The sequence below is a fragment of the Seriola aureovittata genome, chromosome 14 (genome assembly GCF_021018895.1).
Source record: "Seriola aureovittata isolate HTS-2021-v1 ecotype China chromosome 14, ASM2101889v1, whole genome shotgun sequence".
NCBI lineage: Eukaryota > Metazoa > Chordata > Actinopteri > Carangiformes > Carangidae > Seriola > Seriola aureovittata.
In genome coordinates this window covers 19,880,438-19,897,830 of record NC_079377.1, presented here as the reverse complement: position 1 = coordinate 19,897,830, position 17,393 = coordinate 19,880,438, and the positions used below count along the sequence as shown (strand labels likewise).

Below are 17,393 nucleotides of genomic sequence, written 5' to 3'. Positions count from 1 at the left end.
TGCACACCATTAGCAGACTTCTCAACCACCTGTATTTCCACAGCACTGCTCCGTAATGGCTCCCACCCTAAGAGGTGACAAGTGATGAAAGAAGTTCAAGCGCAAATGAACGGTTTGTTTCTGCTCTGTTCATCACAGTTTAATGCCATTAAAAAGCATTTCTCATTTTCTCTCTGTTATAGCTCTGTAGCTGTCCAGCAAACCCAGAGAGCATCATGAGCGTCATCTCAGGATGATTTAACCTCACTGAACCCTACGTGCTCCAATGCAGACTTTGGGTCATAATCACTGACATTTCTGTAAATGTCTTTTTTGCTGCTCCCTGACCAGTAGTGATTCATCCGACAGATGTAAATAGACTGCTCATACTGTATATAGTGCTTTTCTAGTCTTATCAACCACTCAACACATGACAAGCCACATTCACCCATTCACTCACACATTCATACATCGCATTTTCTCACACACACCCACACATCAATGTGACATCGGAGGCAACTTGGGGTTCAGTATCTTGCCCAAGAACACTGACCTTCCAATTATTGGACGACCCACTCGACCTCTTGAGCCACAGCTGTCCAAGATGTAGACGTGTTGATGTTGCCACCTGCTGGGAAACATAAGAATAGATGTTGTCATTTCAACATTAACACCACCTGCAGGCAACAAGTGTTACTGCTGCAGCTTTTTCTTTTTTTTATAGCTGCTAATTTGATGATTTTGTTTATTTATTTACCTTGTTAAACATCTTTAAACAAAGCTTAAAGCTAAATATGAAGCTTTGTTATTGTCCATCAGACAACAAGGCCTAATTGTAAATCTTCTGGAGAAATCAGAGGTCAACAGCAGATATGCATGTTTCATAAACACTTTAGTGTAGTTGTAGTTCAAATGTGCAGTATCAAAGACCCTGGTCAGCCAATTATTTTCTTTTTTTTTTTGCCCTCTTTTTCATATTTCTGAAATTAATTATAGATGTGATTTTAACTCCTTATAATACTTCCTGGTTGGGTAATGCTTATTTCCTAGCTTTACTATCTTCAGGCATTTTTGCAACAAAGTCACAAAATTAAACAAACAAAAGGAAAATAGCATTTCTATACTGTCTCCTTCAAAACATCTACCTCTCTCTGTTGTGACTCAGCTTGTTTATAAGCATCAAAGTTGCAGCAAATATTTGACTCATAAAGCAAAGGGCTGCGGGTTGGATTCAAACCCACGGCCACTGTGGTTAGGACTAAGCCTATGTGGGATGCGCTCCTCCTGGTGAGCAACCGGGGCGCCCTGCTCCTATCAATTTCAACCAGATGGCTTGATTTCATGTGTGGCGAAAGACATTCTACAGCCACGCTAGAGGCTTAGTGAGGCTGTATTTGGGGACAGTGATGCAAGTGTTTGAAAAAGTATTAGGACCCTTCATTTAAGTAAATGTGCTAATACCGCAATGTAAGAACACACCAAAGGTCAAGCACTAAAAACTTTGCTTAAGTAAAAGTATGTACGTATAATCAGAAAAAATTATTTAAAGTATTAAATTACTCAACAATACTAAACAATCCTATTAATGTTGCACTATTAGGCCTATGTACAAAATCATTAGCTTATCATTAATGGTACATTAATATAACACCAGGATTTTACTGTACCCAGACCTCCAAGTGAAACCTTCACATTGCTTGTTTTGTCCAAACCTCAAACCCTGTCAGTCATCCTGTGTGTATATTTTGTAACTTATGCTCCAATGTCTACAGTAAATTTTGTATGTTCACCTTTGTTTAAACACATCCAATAGCCTGCACATTAACAGTGTTTTCTCATGTTGTGCTTGTGATTTTATGCGCATTCATATGTGTGTGTTTTCGTGTAAGCACATTGAATTGAGTGAGGCGGATTTGTCATCATTAAAAAAAAAAAAAACTCTGGTCAGTGTGTTTCTGTGTAAGCATTGTGGTACATACAATTCTGTGTGTGTCTGTGTGTCTCCAGGACATGTGTGATTACTGCCTGTTTTGTGGCTTCATTCATTAACTCTCATCACTGCTGATCTTAATGGATCAAACGGAGTAAAAATGGACAGAGAGAGAGGGCTGCAACCTTTTAACACCAAGCACTGTGTGTGTGTGTATGTGTGTGTGTGTGTGTGTGTGTGTGTGTGCGTGCGTGTGTGTGTGTGTGTGAAGGCTGAGCTCAGCTGAAGACACATATACATGTACAGCTATGACTCAGAAAGCACTCACTGAACCTCTTCAGGTGATTGCCTTATATTTCTATGCATCACTAATCAATAATACAAAAATTAGTAAACAAAGCTGTTACAAGTGCAGATTCTGACTATTCTGTCTGTGCAACAGCCACAAATTGGGGCTGGGTTGAGCTAAACGCTCAGTGTTTCAAGATCCTAACAACACCTCTGCAATAAAGCTTAAATAAAGCCTTGACATATGTTTTGTACATTTTTTGTTTTTTTTTAATTAAAAGCATGAAGTTACCAGCCAGAGTTAATTTTTCCCCTCCTCATTCTCAGTCTGAAGACTCGATTCACTTCCTGCTTGCTTCTCATTTCCCTGGAGGCGATCCAGTGACAGCTTCATTTCAGGGCTTTTACAGTTTGACATACGGCCGATTGACATGTGGAAGTCACTGTGCATCAAGATCATCAACCTGAAAAACACACACACAGATGCAGCTCACATGGTCCGGATCTTGCCCTGTCATACATAACCCCGCACCCCCACCCCCACCCCCACCCCTCCTCTATCCTTGGGCTGAAATGTGCTATTTATGCGAAAAAGCAGAAAAAGAGTGAACTTCAAAGGATGAGCAGATAAAATGCTAAGAATAGTGACAGAAAAGAGTCCAGGGGACAGGATGATGAGAAAAACACAGACATGGATTTGCCTCGCTTTCAAGAGAAAATACTAAACAATTAGACTAAAACTCCTTTTCCTCCTTTGCCTTCCATTAACATTATAAGTAAGTGGATATTCTGTGTTTTTTCGGACATAATATATTATACAAAATGTTGACCTGCAGCAAGTTGCTCTAAATGCCCTAAGGAGGCTACAGATGCAATGTTGTGTTTCAGTCCCCATGATGCACCAGTTTATTAACACACACACACACACACACACGCGCGCGCGCGCACGCACACACACACACACACACACACACACACACACACACACACACACACACACACACACACACACACACACACACACACACACACACACAGATGTGGAAGCCAGCTCTAATGACTTTTACAATTAGCAGCAGGTCTGACTGTGTTGGGCTTGTGTCTCGGTGCAGCAGCCGATCAATAAATCTGCCAGATAAATGATCCTGAGTCGCTGAGGGAGCGAAAGGCCACAGCACAGATTAATAGGCAGCGGCCACCACAGCGACATCAGCACCCCTGACGTTTTACAAAATAATCCATTTAGTTCCATCATCATGACATTTTCTTACAAGTGTACAGCTGCTTCTCTCTGTGTTGAAAGAAAGGCCTGGTAGATGCTCGATTTCTGAGGCTGACACCTACATCAACATTTGAGAGGCTAAAAAATATGATAACTATATTGCTGCTGCTAAAGGTCCCTTAAAGACAAATATTAGGTAATACAGTATTTTATTGAGAGCTCTGACAAGCAACATGATATGTCGTGGTACAACTACAAATAGCAATTTGAGTGCTTTCTGAAAAACTAGTAGGGTTTTATCACGTCACAGGACATCCCACTGAAATAACTCTGCGTGCAAGAGCTGACACATGAATGAAAGCTGACTGATGTTTACATGTGTCATCACAACAAAACTCTGAGCAACTCAGCTATAAGAGAGAGAGAGACAAATGGGTCATCCTGCAAATGTCAGAGGTAACCATCTAATGTCAGTGATGCTATTCTCAGCTTCATAAGTGATGATGATTGATTCAGGCAAACTTTTTTTTTTAAGGGAAAACTGGCAGACTGGCATTTATATCCTTGAAGGAATTTTCCAAAAGCTGGTGAGTGTTTGTTTTGAAAGTCTGACTCTCAGCAATGAAAAAATACAAAAGGTATTTTTTTCTCTCAAATCAAACTGATATTAAACTGACCACAGCTCGGTTTTTGTCAGACCTGTCACAACAGCTCACAAGGCATTATGAAGCATTAGAAGTAATGGAAAAGAACACTGAGTGCATGACAGCTACTGTATGAAGAAATATGAAAAACTTTTAAGTTTTAATACCTCATCAGCGACTGACAGCATGCTAAATTTAATGTCATTTTCAGACTTTTGTGCCACAATTTACTGCAAGAAAAGTTTCTCTTCGTCTCTAATAATCTTCCTGCGAAACATGAACGCTGTTGCAGCTGTTTCTTCCACCTCCCTGAAGTTGGGGAGTTCACAAGGGACAATTACAATTATACCTACGTCAAAAAAATTAACCAGACTGACACATACCTTTTCATAACAGTAGCAGGAGCAAATCTGTCTTCAATTCATTCTGTGCTGCACGTCTTTCCTGTGTTGGAAGGGTTAGGCTTCACCCCTCTCCTTCCTGCTGAAGAAGTTTTAGATTAATCCTCTGAACTGACACTAAACATATCAAATGTTCAGTATGAAACCTGCATTTTCCAGCCTCTGTAACCTTTCCTCCTCAGTGTCTGGACTTAATTGGGAAGTACAGGTGAAACGCAGGAACCTTTTTTTAAGAATTCACATTTCTTAATCCTGATCCCCAGAACAGATTGGTGAATATTTGTGAACATGCAGCACTCTCCTCTAAAGTTAGTAACCAAAGGGAGCAAACCAAATGTGCAATGTCATCCCAGTTTACTCTGTAACAATGAACAGGGCTCTGGTGCTGTGAGGCCATAAAATATTTGTGTAATTTTTCACACTAAAATTAATGTTTCAAATTTTAGGATTTATATCCAGTTCATAATCTGGATGAGACCCATTGGGTTTGTACACTACCCAGCTACTCTGTGTCTCCATGAGAACGTGAATACTGTAATACTGTTGTGTAAACGTGTCCTTTAATAAAAGAGCAGCCAAGTAATCCATTTCTATTCTGCATCTAAGGGGAGGGTTGGCATGGGGAGAATAGCAGGAAATGAATAAAAAATTGCTACCACTAGGTGGCACACCAACAACTAATCAACATAAAAAGACTAAAGACAGGTGGAGGCAAAATGCATAACGGTCATCAACAATGCGGCTACTACTTTGGTTCTAAGGCAGCCGCCTGTCCCTGTGGTCTGGAGCAGTGTCCGGCCCACTTCCCTAACAGCTTGCTGGCTGAGCGCGTGGTCCACTGGGGACAAGCTAGCCGCCTCCCCCGAGCATTAGCTTGCAGCTAGCTTGCTGGCATGGTACATTGATGAATGATTAAAACGAGTCTTCAATAGAAGACTGCCAAATAAAGAATAAAAAAAAGTAATTAAATGCACATTTACAGTGATGTTTTTTTTCATATAGTGTATGTTTGCATGAAAATTATTATTTTTGAAGAAACATTTATATATCAACTTTTTAAAAGTAGGACAAAGAGTCTAACTTCTCAACATTGACAATGTTATTATCCATGTTTATATTTATCTTTATTTATGTCATCTCTGACTGGATATTTACTATAACGTTGTGTATTTTTATGCTACTCGCCAAAACAAAAATGACATACAAATAAGTGAATAAATAAGATGTCATAAAAATAAAAACAGGTTGTGAGATACAAAACAAGAGAGCCACAGTCCCAATGATGCAGAGATGAGGAGCTCCACAGGGAGGGAACAATGCTGCCCTCTAGTGAAATAATTCAGGAAGTCACCACAGCTGAAATGTAAGAAACACTATAACACATATCGATATTTGTAGTAGTAAATAACATTTACTACTACAAATAACTATAACTTAAGTTTCCTTTTAAGTTGAAATGGTTAGCACCCAACATATTTTATAGGCTCTCTATGTTCAGTGTGCAATAATCCTAAATTGTAAGGTAACTAGTAACTGTGGCTGGCAGATAAATGTAGTGCAGTTATACAATATTTCTCTCTGAAATGGAGGGCAAGTATCATGAAATTAAATTACTTGAGTGATTGGCATTTTATAAACTCGTTCTATATCAACAAGGCAACTTTAAAGTTGTTTTGACCAACCAACAGTCCAAAAGCCAAAGATGGCAGGTTCCCAAACCTTAACCTATAATGAGAAAACAAAAAGAAGTTGTAACTAGGTCAGCTTTAGAATTGACTGATTCTCAATAGATTATTCAACAAACTAATCACCTAAGAAAATTAGTGAAGATACTCATCATTTCTTATGGTCAAATAAAACCCATATCAAACTCAATTTTCACCATGTCACACGTCAAACCGAGGCCGAGTCTGCACGCAGTTCTGCGATAAATGAAGAACCACAAAAACACAGGTTAAGTTTTATGAAACATCTATTTACAGTTAACACACATACAGTGAATCTGAACATTTAAAGACCCTTTGAAGATCAACGTTTATACAAAAAAAAAAAAAAAAAAAAAAAAATGTATACAAAACCGCTTAAAAATGACAATATATAGTTACATTCATTTCATTTTAAAACATAATAAAAATTGTACAATTTAAAGCTTATGAGTCTGACTTCTTTGGCATCAAATATGTTGTCGCTGAGAGACGACAACAGATTTAGCCAGATGACACTTTCTGGTTGATTGTCCAAGTTGTGTTTTTAACAAGTGCTTCAGTCAGTTGAGTTCTACATGTAACACAAGTCTTATTGCCACAGTGTGCACATAGAAGCCACTTCCAGACTGCTCCGGTAAAACTTTCCCACAATGTCCGAGCTACTGGAAACGCTGCCAGTACAGAGAAAGATGACCCACCCAGTTAAAACAGTCAGTGATTAAAACCTCCATCACAGGCGCCTGATGTTCCTCTTGCTGCGAGTGCTACCTGGTAGGATTGGGGTCGTCTTGGAGGTGGAGTGGGCTCTTGGCAGCACTGTTCGGCAGGGGATGGAGCCGTGGAAGGCCTCTTGGCAGTGGGTGCAGAAGTCAAATTGACAGTCGGAGCGTGTGCATGTAGCCCTCTGAGTCTCAGTTGAATGAGTTGCGGGTGAGCCGCAACGCTTGCAGGAACGCAGAGACTGGTGCTGCTTCAGTCCGTTGGCGGCCTGGACAGAAGAACAAAAACACATGTTTGTTAAAGGTGAAATCTAAAGAACATAATGTACAATAGTACATTTTTCAAAGCTTAAAATTGTATGCTCAAGCACAATTTTCACTGTGTGAAAACCCTAATACACTTTGCAATTATGTCAATTAATGGATCAATAGAAAAACTAATTAGCAACAATTTTCAAGTTGTCATTTTCGAGCAAAACTCCTTTAAGTTCGATGGTTTCGGTTTCTCAATGTAAGAATCTGCTGCCATTACTTGTTACATTATAGTAAATTTAATATATTTGGGTTTTGGATGTGGTTTGGGTTTTAGAGTTTGTGGATGGACATGTTTCACCATTTCCCAACGTTTTTAGGACCAAATAATTAATTGAGAAAATAACCGGTAGATTAAAATCGATAATGAAAACAATCAGTAGATGCAGGCCTTCATACCCAAACACTCACCTGCATAAATTCTTTGAAGCGTGTACATTGGGAATTGGTTGTACTGCTCTTTTGAGAGGGAGCAGTCTGTCTATTGACCCTGCAGCTCCGGGAGGATGAGGAGGAAGGGGATGACGGAGAGCTTGATGAGGCCAGGGTCTGCATGCAGGACAGCACCACCCTGGACATAGCCATATCTCTTGTCAGACCACAATCCCTTTGTCTCAAAGAGCTACTTGATTCCTAAAAAACAAACAAAAACAAATGAGAGCATGAAAAGCACTGAATAAGTTTCAGCTACACATTTAGTATTTCAAAATTTTAATAAAAGTATGCCAACACATACACCGTCACTTAACACATTGTTTTTTCTCCTATTCATCGCATTCATTTGAAGTAGTTAAGTGGCAAACTTTCATTCTTTCTAAAAAAAAAAAAAAAAAAAAAAAAAAATTTCCCATATTAGCCAAATCTGGGATATGTAGATATTAAGGAATTCAAGAATTCCTCATCTTGGGATTTTCCACATGGGGAACACAAGTGGAGATAAAACCAAAAGTCAAACCTCAAGTTAAACAGACATACAAAGGTGTGGTTGAATTGGGTTTAAGGGTTTTTGAAGCTAAAGGCAACATATTGTGTTTATTCAGTGGTGTAGTTCCCAGTATTGTTTCAGAACATGGTGTGTGGTTTCAGCTATGAGCCAAGGCATGTAGAGAACAGAGGCTGTACACTTCCTCTGTGTGTGTAACCCCATCGATGACCAGAGGCACCAAAATGCCCAAATTCTTCTTCAAATTATCTTATTTCTTAAATGCGAGTACTTTTGTGGGTTTGTGTGCGTTTCCTCACCCTGAGAGCATCCTCAGCTTGCCGACACCTGTTCAGAGCTGTGGTATCCTCACAGATGATCTTCCTCCACGTCTTGCTCACTTTCTTACAGCTGTGAGTTGAGAAAAGGTGAACATGTGATGAATGTGGACAAGAAAAACATGGTAACTATGAAGAGGAAATAATTCTTGTCAGTTTCTCTAAAGTACTCAATTTCCTTTGAATAGCTCACAGGCCATGCTTTCATCTGAGCGCACATAGACACACAAAAAACGACTTGTTCCCTTAAAAGATACTTATTAGTTTTACTGTTTACATCAGCCACTAATTGTGTTTGGTTTTAAGGAGACTGATCAAAACAACTTTCCCCTTTTAACACCCTTGAAACAATCAAAATTGCATGTTGGCCGTCACTTATGAATATGAACCCTCTTTCCACAAAGTGAAGCATGTGGTAGTTTACCTAATGAGGTCCATGTCTCCCAGCAGAGCCAGGATGTTGGTCAGGATGCTTCTCATGTTCCTGGACAGCAGAGATGTTAACACGTCGACGTACTCCTGACCCATATGGCCTCCGATAACCCGATCCAAAATATAATCCTCTGCCACCTTTGAGACTATGCTCCAGTCATACCTAAGACATAGGAAAACAGCTGTAAGTTAACTGTAAAATGTTCAGTAGACAATTAAGTCTTTTTGTTCAACTGAAAAAAAAGAATCAAACTTGAGCTTTTTTCTGGTGGAGTGACACTGCCCTGAGACTTACTCAGAGAATAATCACCAGTAGTTTTCTGTCTTAACCCATAATATGGCTTCACTGAATAGAGGACAATAATGGAAAGCAAAACTAAAAACTACAAAAAAAACAAACACTCCCATTTATAGTTTTGATATTGTCAAGATATCCCATAAACAGAAAGATATGGTCATATGATAATGTAATCCTACCTTTTATTCTTCTGATAGCTCTTGGCAAGCTCTTCGCACACAGCCCGCTGGAACTTCAGTATAGGCAGGTTGGGGTCATTGTGATGGTCGGAGGGGGTGGATGCTGCTATTCTCCTCGTGGGACGAGGAGTGGAAGCTGCCACCAGAGACATTGGACAGCTAGAGTTTGTCCTCCCCTGACATTTGGAGGGAGAATTATTTGGCGATATTGTCTTTTCTTGATGTGCAGCAGAAGGCAGTAGGGTTGCTTTGAGTTTTCCCTGGATGTGGTCATCCTCTTCATTCCCGTGATCAAAAATCTGACTGTTGTGCAGAGACAGATAGCCACTGTCCTCAAACACTTCATCCGCAGTCCTGTCAAGTTCTCTGTTGGTGCTGTTTTCCTTGTTGTGGACTTGTCTGGTGTCGTTGTTGAGAGAGAACAACACTGTGGTCACACTGGCAGGTGGACACTGGGGTTTAATGGGAATGGGCTCTTTCACTGGTGAAGCTTTGATGTGAAGCACCTTGGACTGCGCAGCAGCCATATTAGCAGAGCTTTTCTCCATGTTGTTGGCCCTGGCAGCCTCGTAGCTAGGACATTTCATTGTGGCTTTCTTTTAGTGAAACATATACACTGTGCAGTATGTAGATTCCTGGATAAAGGAGACACATCAGGGAGATTATGTTAAATTTTTTACATGCTGAATGTGATTGTCAAGATGGCTTCTCTCATGCAAGCTAACTTAGCAACATCCAACATCAAAGTTATCTATTAAGTTGCCAGACACGAATAAAAGGAATAACATATGTCCATATCGCTATTAAACTATTAAGATAACAAGTGGATATAGTTAGAAACTCTACCGCCAAACATTTTACAAAACAAATGGTTGATTTTGGCGCGATGTAGATTTGGCGGAAAGGTAGCAAGAGTGACGTGACTATAATCAGACAGGAGACAAACGTTATTCAATGCATGTTGGTGTTTTCTAAACAAAATTCATCTTATGATTTAACTTAATGCTTACTAACGGGTAAATGTTCTGTGCCAGATAACATCACTTAGTAACCTCCATTTGCGCGCGTACAGTGGGTGTATGTCAAGTAGTTCGTAAGTTACTTTATCAGCTCGTGTGCACTCGCATTACTCAAACTATCATTACTAATTATACTCTGCAATTAAGCACCGTTTCTGTTCGTATAGTTAGCAGACATGTAATTCCCCAAGCTTTTCGATGGACCTAACTAACCTTAACCTAGCATGTAACGTTACTCCGGAAAGCTAATGTTGCTGACAGACAATCATTACACATGTAGCATCTTAATATCAACACTTCGGACGGTGGGAGATATGAAGTGAAGCCTCCTACCTCACGCTTGTATTTATTGTTATCCAAAGAAGATTCTTGCTTCCCTCCTTTTGCCCGCTGAGCTGACCGACGAGTGAGAGCCGCTCCACCTAGGTTAAATGCTTCTCAACTGAAAGTCCGCCAGTAGTTGTTCCTTATTTGAAATCCGTGCGCAAAGCGCGCAAACCAATCACAGCGAAGCGGGTGTCCGTCCATTTAAAATATTAACCAATGGGAGCTGTGATTTTAAGAAGTAATAATGACGTCAGCGCGCAGTCGACGTACACTACTGATTTTTCCGCTTCTCGTTTTTTCCCACCCAAGAGAATGAGAATAGCCGCGCCGATCTGTCTGAGTAGTTATAGCCTATGTAAACTAGGTTATATCTACAGTGCTGAAGTATCGGAAGCTACCAAACCTCAGCCGAATTGAATATTAGGCTACATTATTGTAAAAACAGGAATTATGTAGAGGTAATGCACAGGAATCAATCAAAAATGAAAATAATCTTTATATAGATTCATAATGGTAAGGGAGTTCATGGTAAATGTACATAATCATTTTCATATGTTAAATACCCTTTCACAACCTTTCAATAGCCATTGTATATGTATGATACAGTTTCAAATAATGCTCACTTTTCACTGTTTATTAGATTTATGTTCCTTTATATCGTTGCAAATATTATAGTCACATCACACTGTTAAGCAGAAACTACAATCCAAATAAGGCCGAATCAGACCTATTAGTCTACCAGTAAGGGGTAATTTTGCAAGGCAAAACATGAGACTGGAAGTGAGCTTAAATCTCCATCGTAATACTGTCAGGAATCCCACTGTTAAACAACAAAGAAAAAGCTAAAAAGACTGGTCATTCAAAGGGCAGTTTAGTTCACACCCCTGCTTGGAATGTGTGAAGTGGCTCTTTCATTGAAACCAGGCAGGGGGCAGTTGGGGGATGTGGTTGTCTAGTTAAGTTTAGTTTACATTAGTGTGTTTCACTGTTAACTTTTCACTTTAATCGTATGTTTTTATAGACAAAGACACAGGGTGCAGAAATGCTCACACAAGGCAGAACCAAACTTTACTGGGGTGCTGTTGTATGTTGATGTTGTATGTGAAACACAGTGAAATAGGGAGACAAACAAGTAGAATTTATAGGGTAGATGAGAAAAGTATTTAGGCAAGGGGAGAGAGTGAAGCTGGTCGGTGGGTGGCACATCCTGAGCCCTGACACTCAACATCTTTGCATACTGAATTACATAATGCTAACTAAATGATGATCCCAGTGTCAACCCTATTTTTAATTCAATGTGCAATTTACACGTCCACACAGTCATTATTATTATTATTGTTATTGTTATCAGTCACTATCTAAGTCTTAGTGTACTTTTATTTTCGTTGCAAAGTGGCGTAATCATGGTGGAGTCGTCTTAAACCTGCTGTAAATTGGTCTGCAGAAGAAGAAGTCTTACCAACTGCGCATGCGTGTAACATTCAACATGTCTGCACCCTTCAACAAGGTGGTAAAGGAGCAATATTTTTATAAACAAACCTTGACAGTCACCTGCTAGATTGTCTTTAGACATTTAATGACTGGAAACAGGTTCGTAACACCCGTATCGATGTTTCCGATGAGAGTAAAAACCTAAGGGAGCGATTCAACCGTTTGTTATTTGACTGAAAGATAGACATATTAAGTGGCTAGAAAGTGTCAGCGAGTCATATGAGGATGTTTGTGCCGCTTTACAGTCAATATTCCTACCAAATCTACCTATAACATGGCTTACAGGAGAGCTGTAACCCTCCTTCCAACAGGAAAGGATGGTATCTTTACTAAGTTGATACCTCTTTTTCAAAAATCACCAAATGCCATCAGCCAAACTGTTAGATTTCATAATCACTGTGAAGGAACTGCAAGGACTCTCCACACCAGTGCACAGTTGCTGGTGACCAAGTTACTGTCAGTGGATGAGCTTTTTGCCAGGCGCTCTATGCAGGAGTATCTGAAGAAGATTGAGACAGACTACAGCGAATGTTTGAGAGTAGTAAACAGCGGTGCGATGGAGGAGCAGCACAGTGAGGACGAGCTGAGGACCAAGAGGAGCCAGGTGTCCCTGCTGGCTCCTCTCATCCAGAGCATCAGAGAGCTGGACACCAAACACAAAGAGATCGCTGAGACCGAGATGCTCCTGAAAGGTGAGACTGCTCTGCTGATGATTACATAGGGGCAATAAATAGATTGAATAATGGTCTTTGGTGGAATATCTAATTACTAAGCCACAGTTCAATTTCTTTTGAGACAGTTTTCATCGATCTGTAAAATAATTAACAGTTATTATACATAAATATTTTTACAGAATTTCTGCTTGAAAAATGACTGAAATGATTAATAGATTATTAAAATAGTTGCCAATTATTTTTCCACACATCAATCAATCGATTAAACAACTCATCGTTTCAGGTCCACATATCACACAACCCTAGTTTACTGTATATTTTCTTTTCTCCTCAAAGATGAAGACCCAGCGCTGCGAGAACTGGCGGAGTTGGAGAGAGAAGGCTGTTTGCAAGATATTCAAGCTCTTAGACAAAAGGTAGAAATGTGACATTTCAGTTTTGCGACAAACTTGTGCCGTTTAAATAAACACCAGAACTAATGTTTAACCATCAGCTAACTGAAGATGTTTCTATTTGCTGTTTTGTTTTTGTTCCTTTCTGTCAAATCAAACTGCTTCACCAATCAGATCATGGATCTGTTGATCCCTGAGGAGGAGGCTGATCTGAGTGACCTCATCCTGGAGGTCACTGCCGGTGTTGGGGGTCAGGAGGCCATGCTGTTCACTGCTGAGGTCTGGAATTACTTATGTTCTTGTTAAGACAATGCACTTTTTAAAAAATAATACTAGACCAAGAAAGCAGCAGCACATTTATTTAGAGAAAGAACAATAAATACATTTTATTATAAGATGAGTACAAATATAAATTTGGTACCCATGTAATTGCAACAAGCCGGAAAGGGGTATTTTTTGTAGAATTTTTGTCCCTGTCATTTAGATTGGATAAAGACAGGGACATAGAGGCAGGGCTCATAATGATGATATAAAAAAATCCACAACATTTTCTGTGTATTTACCTGATGACTCGTTCTGTCTCTTCTCCTCTGAAGGTGTTTGACATGTACCAGGGCTTCGCTCAGCATCACGGCTGGTCCTTTGACATCCTGGAGCACATGACCAGTGAGATAGGTCAGTGCACACAAACTCTAGTGAGGTTTTTTTTTTTGGAAGCGTCAGCCAAACAGCTTTTGTCTTTCAACTAGTTACTGAAGTACGACTGATTAATCTGCTAAGTATTTTCGTGTCTAGTATAAAACATCAGAAAAAAATTACAGTTTCCAGAGTCATCAAAGGTCTTAATTTATCCAACAATAGTCCATAACCCATAACCATTTTCAATTTAAAATAATGTTAAGACAAAAAAGCAGCAAATCATCTAATTTGAGAAGCTGAGACCATCAAATATTTTGTTGAAATATGACTTTAACAATTAAGATTATGATGTTAGTTGCTGGTTATTTTTCTATCAAATAATAATTGTAGCAGCTCTAGACTGAAAGTAGGGATGAGAGAGGAGGATCATAGTATGTCAACAAAAAAAGGAAAACCCTGCTGTTATACATTTTTACTGTACAGCCAATATTGCAGTAACTGACTCCAAACACAAGGGGGCGTCTGTGCTACGCCTACAGATGTGAAGCGATCATTGAAGTGGAAGATTTCTTGGAGGAAAGTTTAAATGTTTTCATTAAAAATATGTTTTAAAACAAAAAACTAAATTCTAGAAATGAATTATTGTGAAAACATTTCCCCTTTTTCACAAGAGCATTTGAATTAACTACATCTCATTGCCACCAGCTTGCAGTCGGACTGTCCAGAATCACCTGCTATAAAATATTGACTAGCACTATAATATTGGTACTTATTGCTCACCTTCCACCAGGTGGACTACGTCACGCCTCGGCCAGTATCAGCGGCCCTCAGAGCTACAAGAGAATGAAGTTTGAGGGTGGAGTTCATCGAGTGCAGAGGGTTCCCAAGACTGAAAAACAGAGCCGCATGCACACCAGCACCATGACTGTGGCTATACTGCCCCAACCCACTGAGGTGCAGTTTACATGAGGGATGGATGGATGGATGACACAAACATAGTGAACAACCCACTTTCCTACAGGAATCATTGCAAATCAAATAAAATAATTATTTTGGAGAGCATCTTGATTTCTTGATATCAAGCATTTCCTGTTGAAATTGGATGTGGGATGGAATTGTAGACTAATCTGATATCACATAGGTGGGAAAAGTTAGTTTGTTGTGATGGGAGGAGTGAAGTCAAAGCACTTTTCAGCCATACAAAAATGCAAGTATCATAGTTTTGGCATTTACAGCTTAATCTGTGTGTATTATTAAAAGCACAGAAAATTTATTTTTATTTATTTTGGCATGACTTAATAAATGTTTTCTTCATATGCTCTAATTTAGTGCCTGTTATAGCTGATTCTTCATTTCCCATTTGTTGTTTAACACTGTTTTACCAATGCATGTAGGATGATAAGAGTAGTTCCCTTCTTCTGCTCATCTGCTGTTAATATAGACATAAGTACATTTTTAGTATTTGTGTCTCCCTTTCAGATCTCTTTCACAATAAACCCAAAGGACCTGAAGATAGAAACAAAGAGGGCAAGTGGAGCTGGAGGTCAAAGTGTCAACACCACAGACAGTGCAGTCAGAATAGTCCATCTGCCTTCAGGTAAAAACTGCATACACCTTGTGTTGTAATAGACTGGAACATACTTCACAGTTTTGCTTATGAAGCACAGCGAGAGTGCATGTCAATGGGATGTCCACATAAGAATGGTACCTTGTGTGTTTGTTAGGTGTGGTTGCAGAGTGCCAGCAGGAACGGTCCCAGCTGAAGAACAAGGAGAAAGCCATGACGGCTCTGAGAGCAAAACTGTACAGCATGAAGCTGGAGGAGGAGACCAGCAAACGCTACAACCAACGTAAAGTACAGGTGAGACACACTGAGACTCATATAATGTATCTACAGATGATAAGTGATGCTGTCTCTCTGAAATATTATAATAACATCTTTGAAAGATCAAGGATGTTGAATTTCATTAGTTACTGTTACAATAAAATTAGATAAAATTTAATTAATCAGCCAAACAAGTAACGCACTAAAAAAAGTAATTTTCTGTCTTCTTTGCTAAAAAGAGGTAATAATGCAAAATAAAGGACAGCAAAATAAAAAGGGTGCATGCCAGAAAAAGGTAGAACATAAACAATGTCAAAAACCGAGTGAGCGAAGGAACGTCGTTTTTATGTTTTACCTGCTTTATCTCCTTCTTCTTTCTCCGCCTCCAGATTGGCACCAGAGGCAGATCAGAGAAGATCCGGACGTACAACTTTGCCCAGGACCGTATAACAGACCACCGGATCGGCATGACAGTCCATGACGTCAAGAGCTTCCTGCTGGGAGAGGATCTGCTGGACGACATGAACACCTCACTGCAGGAGTTCTCCAACCAGGAGACGCTCATGGAACTGCTGGGAGAAGATGACCCGGAGGGTTCATGAGGAAGATGCATTTTGCGGGAAGCTTACATTATTTCAGTAGAGTGCTGGACACTGGAGTCACTGCTATTCTGCCTCAAATTCTACAGTGAAGACTGTAAGGAAAAGGACCATGATGGCGCCTAAGTCTTAATGCTTCTGCTCATTCAAATATGATTTTCATTACCGATGTCTACACGGATGGAGATACAGGACGCCATTTTTGTGAACCATTCGCACATCCAGGATTGAAGAGTAATGTCAGCAGAAACATATAAGTGCCCAATAAAATGAATTATGTGAGTGACTGTACAATGTTGTATTTGAACATGAGCAGTAAAAATAATGACTGAGAGTAATAAAAGTTTCTAGCCACCATTGGTTGAATGTAACCAAGCACATTTACCTGAGTATTGTACTTAAATACAATTTTAGGTATGTATAATTTACTTGAGGGTCATTTAACTGTGTAAAAATAAACATGACAGAGCTCTTTGTTGGTTATACTATGTAATGGAGACTAAATGACCTTTAACATCACTGTGGGCTTTCTGATTTGACATTTCATTACTGTCAGTGTATATCTGCGATAAGTTAATAGCAGTATATAAGCCCTGCCAATTTATTGGTGTAGCTGTAGTGGTGACCTTCAAATATGAGGCATTGCTATTAAAATTACCCAAAAGATTATAGAATCAAATTAGCTACACATTAGCCACAACATAAAAATTCTGCATATGTGCTAATGCATGAGTAATAATAATCCAATAATATATAATATGGTAAAACTAATAGGAGCCAGTCTGCCGCATAATGAGTACCACTTTTCCTTTACTGTGAATACATCGTTAATTAAGTAAGATCTTGTATACATTCCTCTTTCTACTCTTACATTGTAGTATAGATACTTTAACTGAAGTAAGATATCTGAGTTCTTCTTTCATCCATGTGGGTTACATTTAATCAGCACCAGTTTCTCTCAGATTTAATTACATACGTTTATTTGCAGAACTACATCACCCACAATGCTCAGAGCACCAGGTTGATTAATCGAGTGCGGGCTCATCGCACCGCTGCA

The 17,393-nt window shown here is 39.4% G+C and overlaps 2 protein-coding genes across 2 annotated transcripts; one reads left to right on the top strand and one right to left on the bottom strand.

Annotated features, from left to right (window-relative positions):
- Nucleotides 1–6,478: 6,478 nt before the first annotated feature.
- fbxo5 (F-box protein 5) lies at nucleotides 6,479–10,849 on the bottom strand. Its single transcript, XM_056395791.1, has 6 exons — nucleotides 10,723–10,849; nucleotides 9,371–10,005; nucleotides 8,886–9,056; nucleotides 8,444–8,534; nucleotides 7,613–7,834; nucleotides 6,479–7,158 (listed from the first exon to the last, which is right to left on the bottom strand). The coding sequence occupies exons 2-6, from the start codon at nucleotides 9,955–9,957 to the stop codon at nucleotides 6,901–6,903; spliced, it is 1,329 nt and encodes a 442-aa protein (XP_056251766.1). The 5' UTR covers nucleotides 9,958–10,005; nucleotides 10,723–10,849; the 3' UTR covers nucleotides 6,479–6,900.
- A 1,340-nt stretch (nucleotides 10,850–12,189) lies between these two features.
- Nucleotides 12,190–16,810, top strand: mtrf1l (mitochondrial translational release factor 1-like). The gene is made up of 8 exons (XM_056394646.1): nucleotides 12,190–12,899; nucleotides 13,218–13,297; nucleotides 13,448–13,552; nucleotides 13,870–13,948; nucleotides 14,703–14,866; nucleotides 15,392–15,509; nucleotides 15,637–15,773; nucleotides 16,127–16,810. Exons 1-8 carry the CDS (start codon nucleotides 12,482–12,484, stop codon nucleotides 16,337–16,339), a joined length of 1,314 nt encoding a protein of 437 aa, XP_056250621.1. The 5' UTR covers nucleotides 12,190–12,481; the 3' UTR covers nucleotides 16,340–16,810.
- The last annotated feature ends 583 nt before the right edge of the window (nucleotides 16,811–17,393 follow it).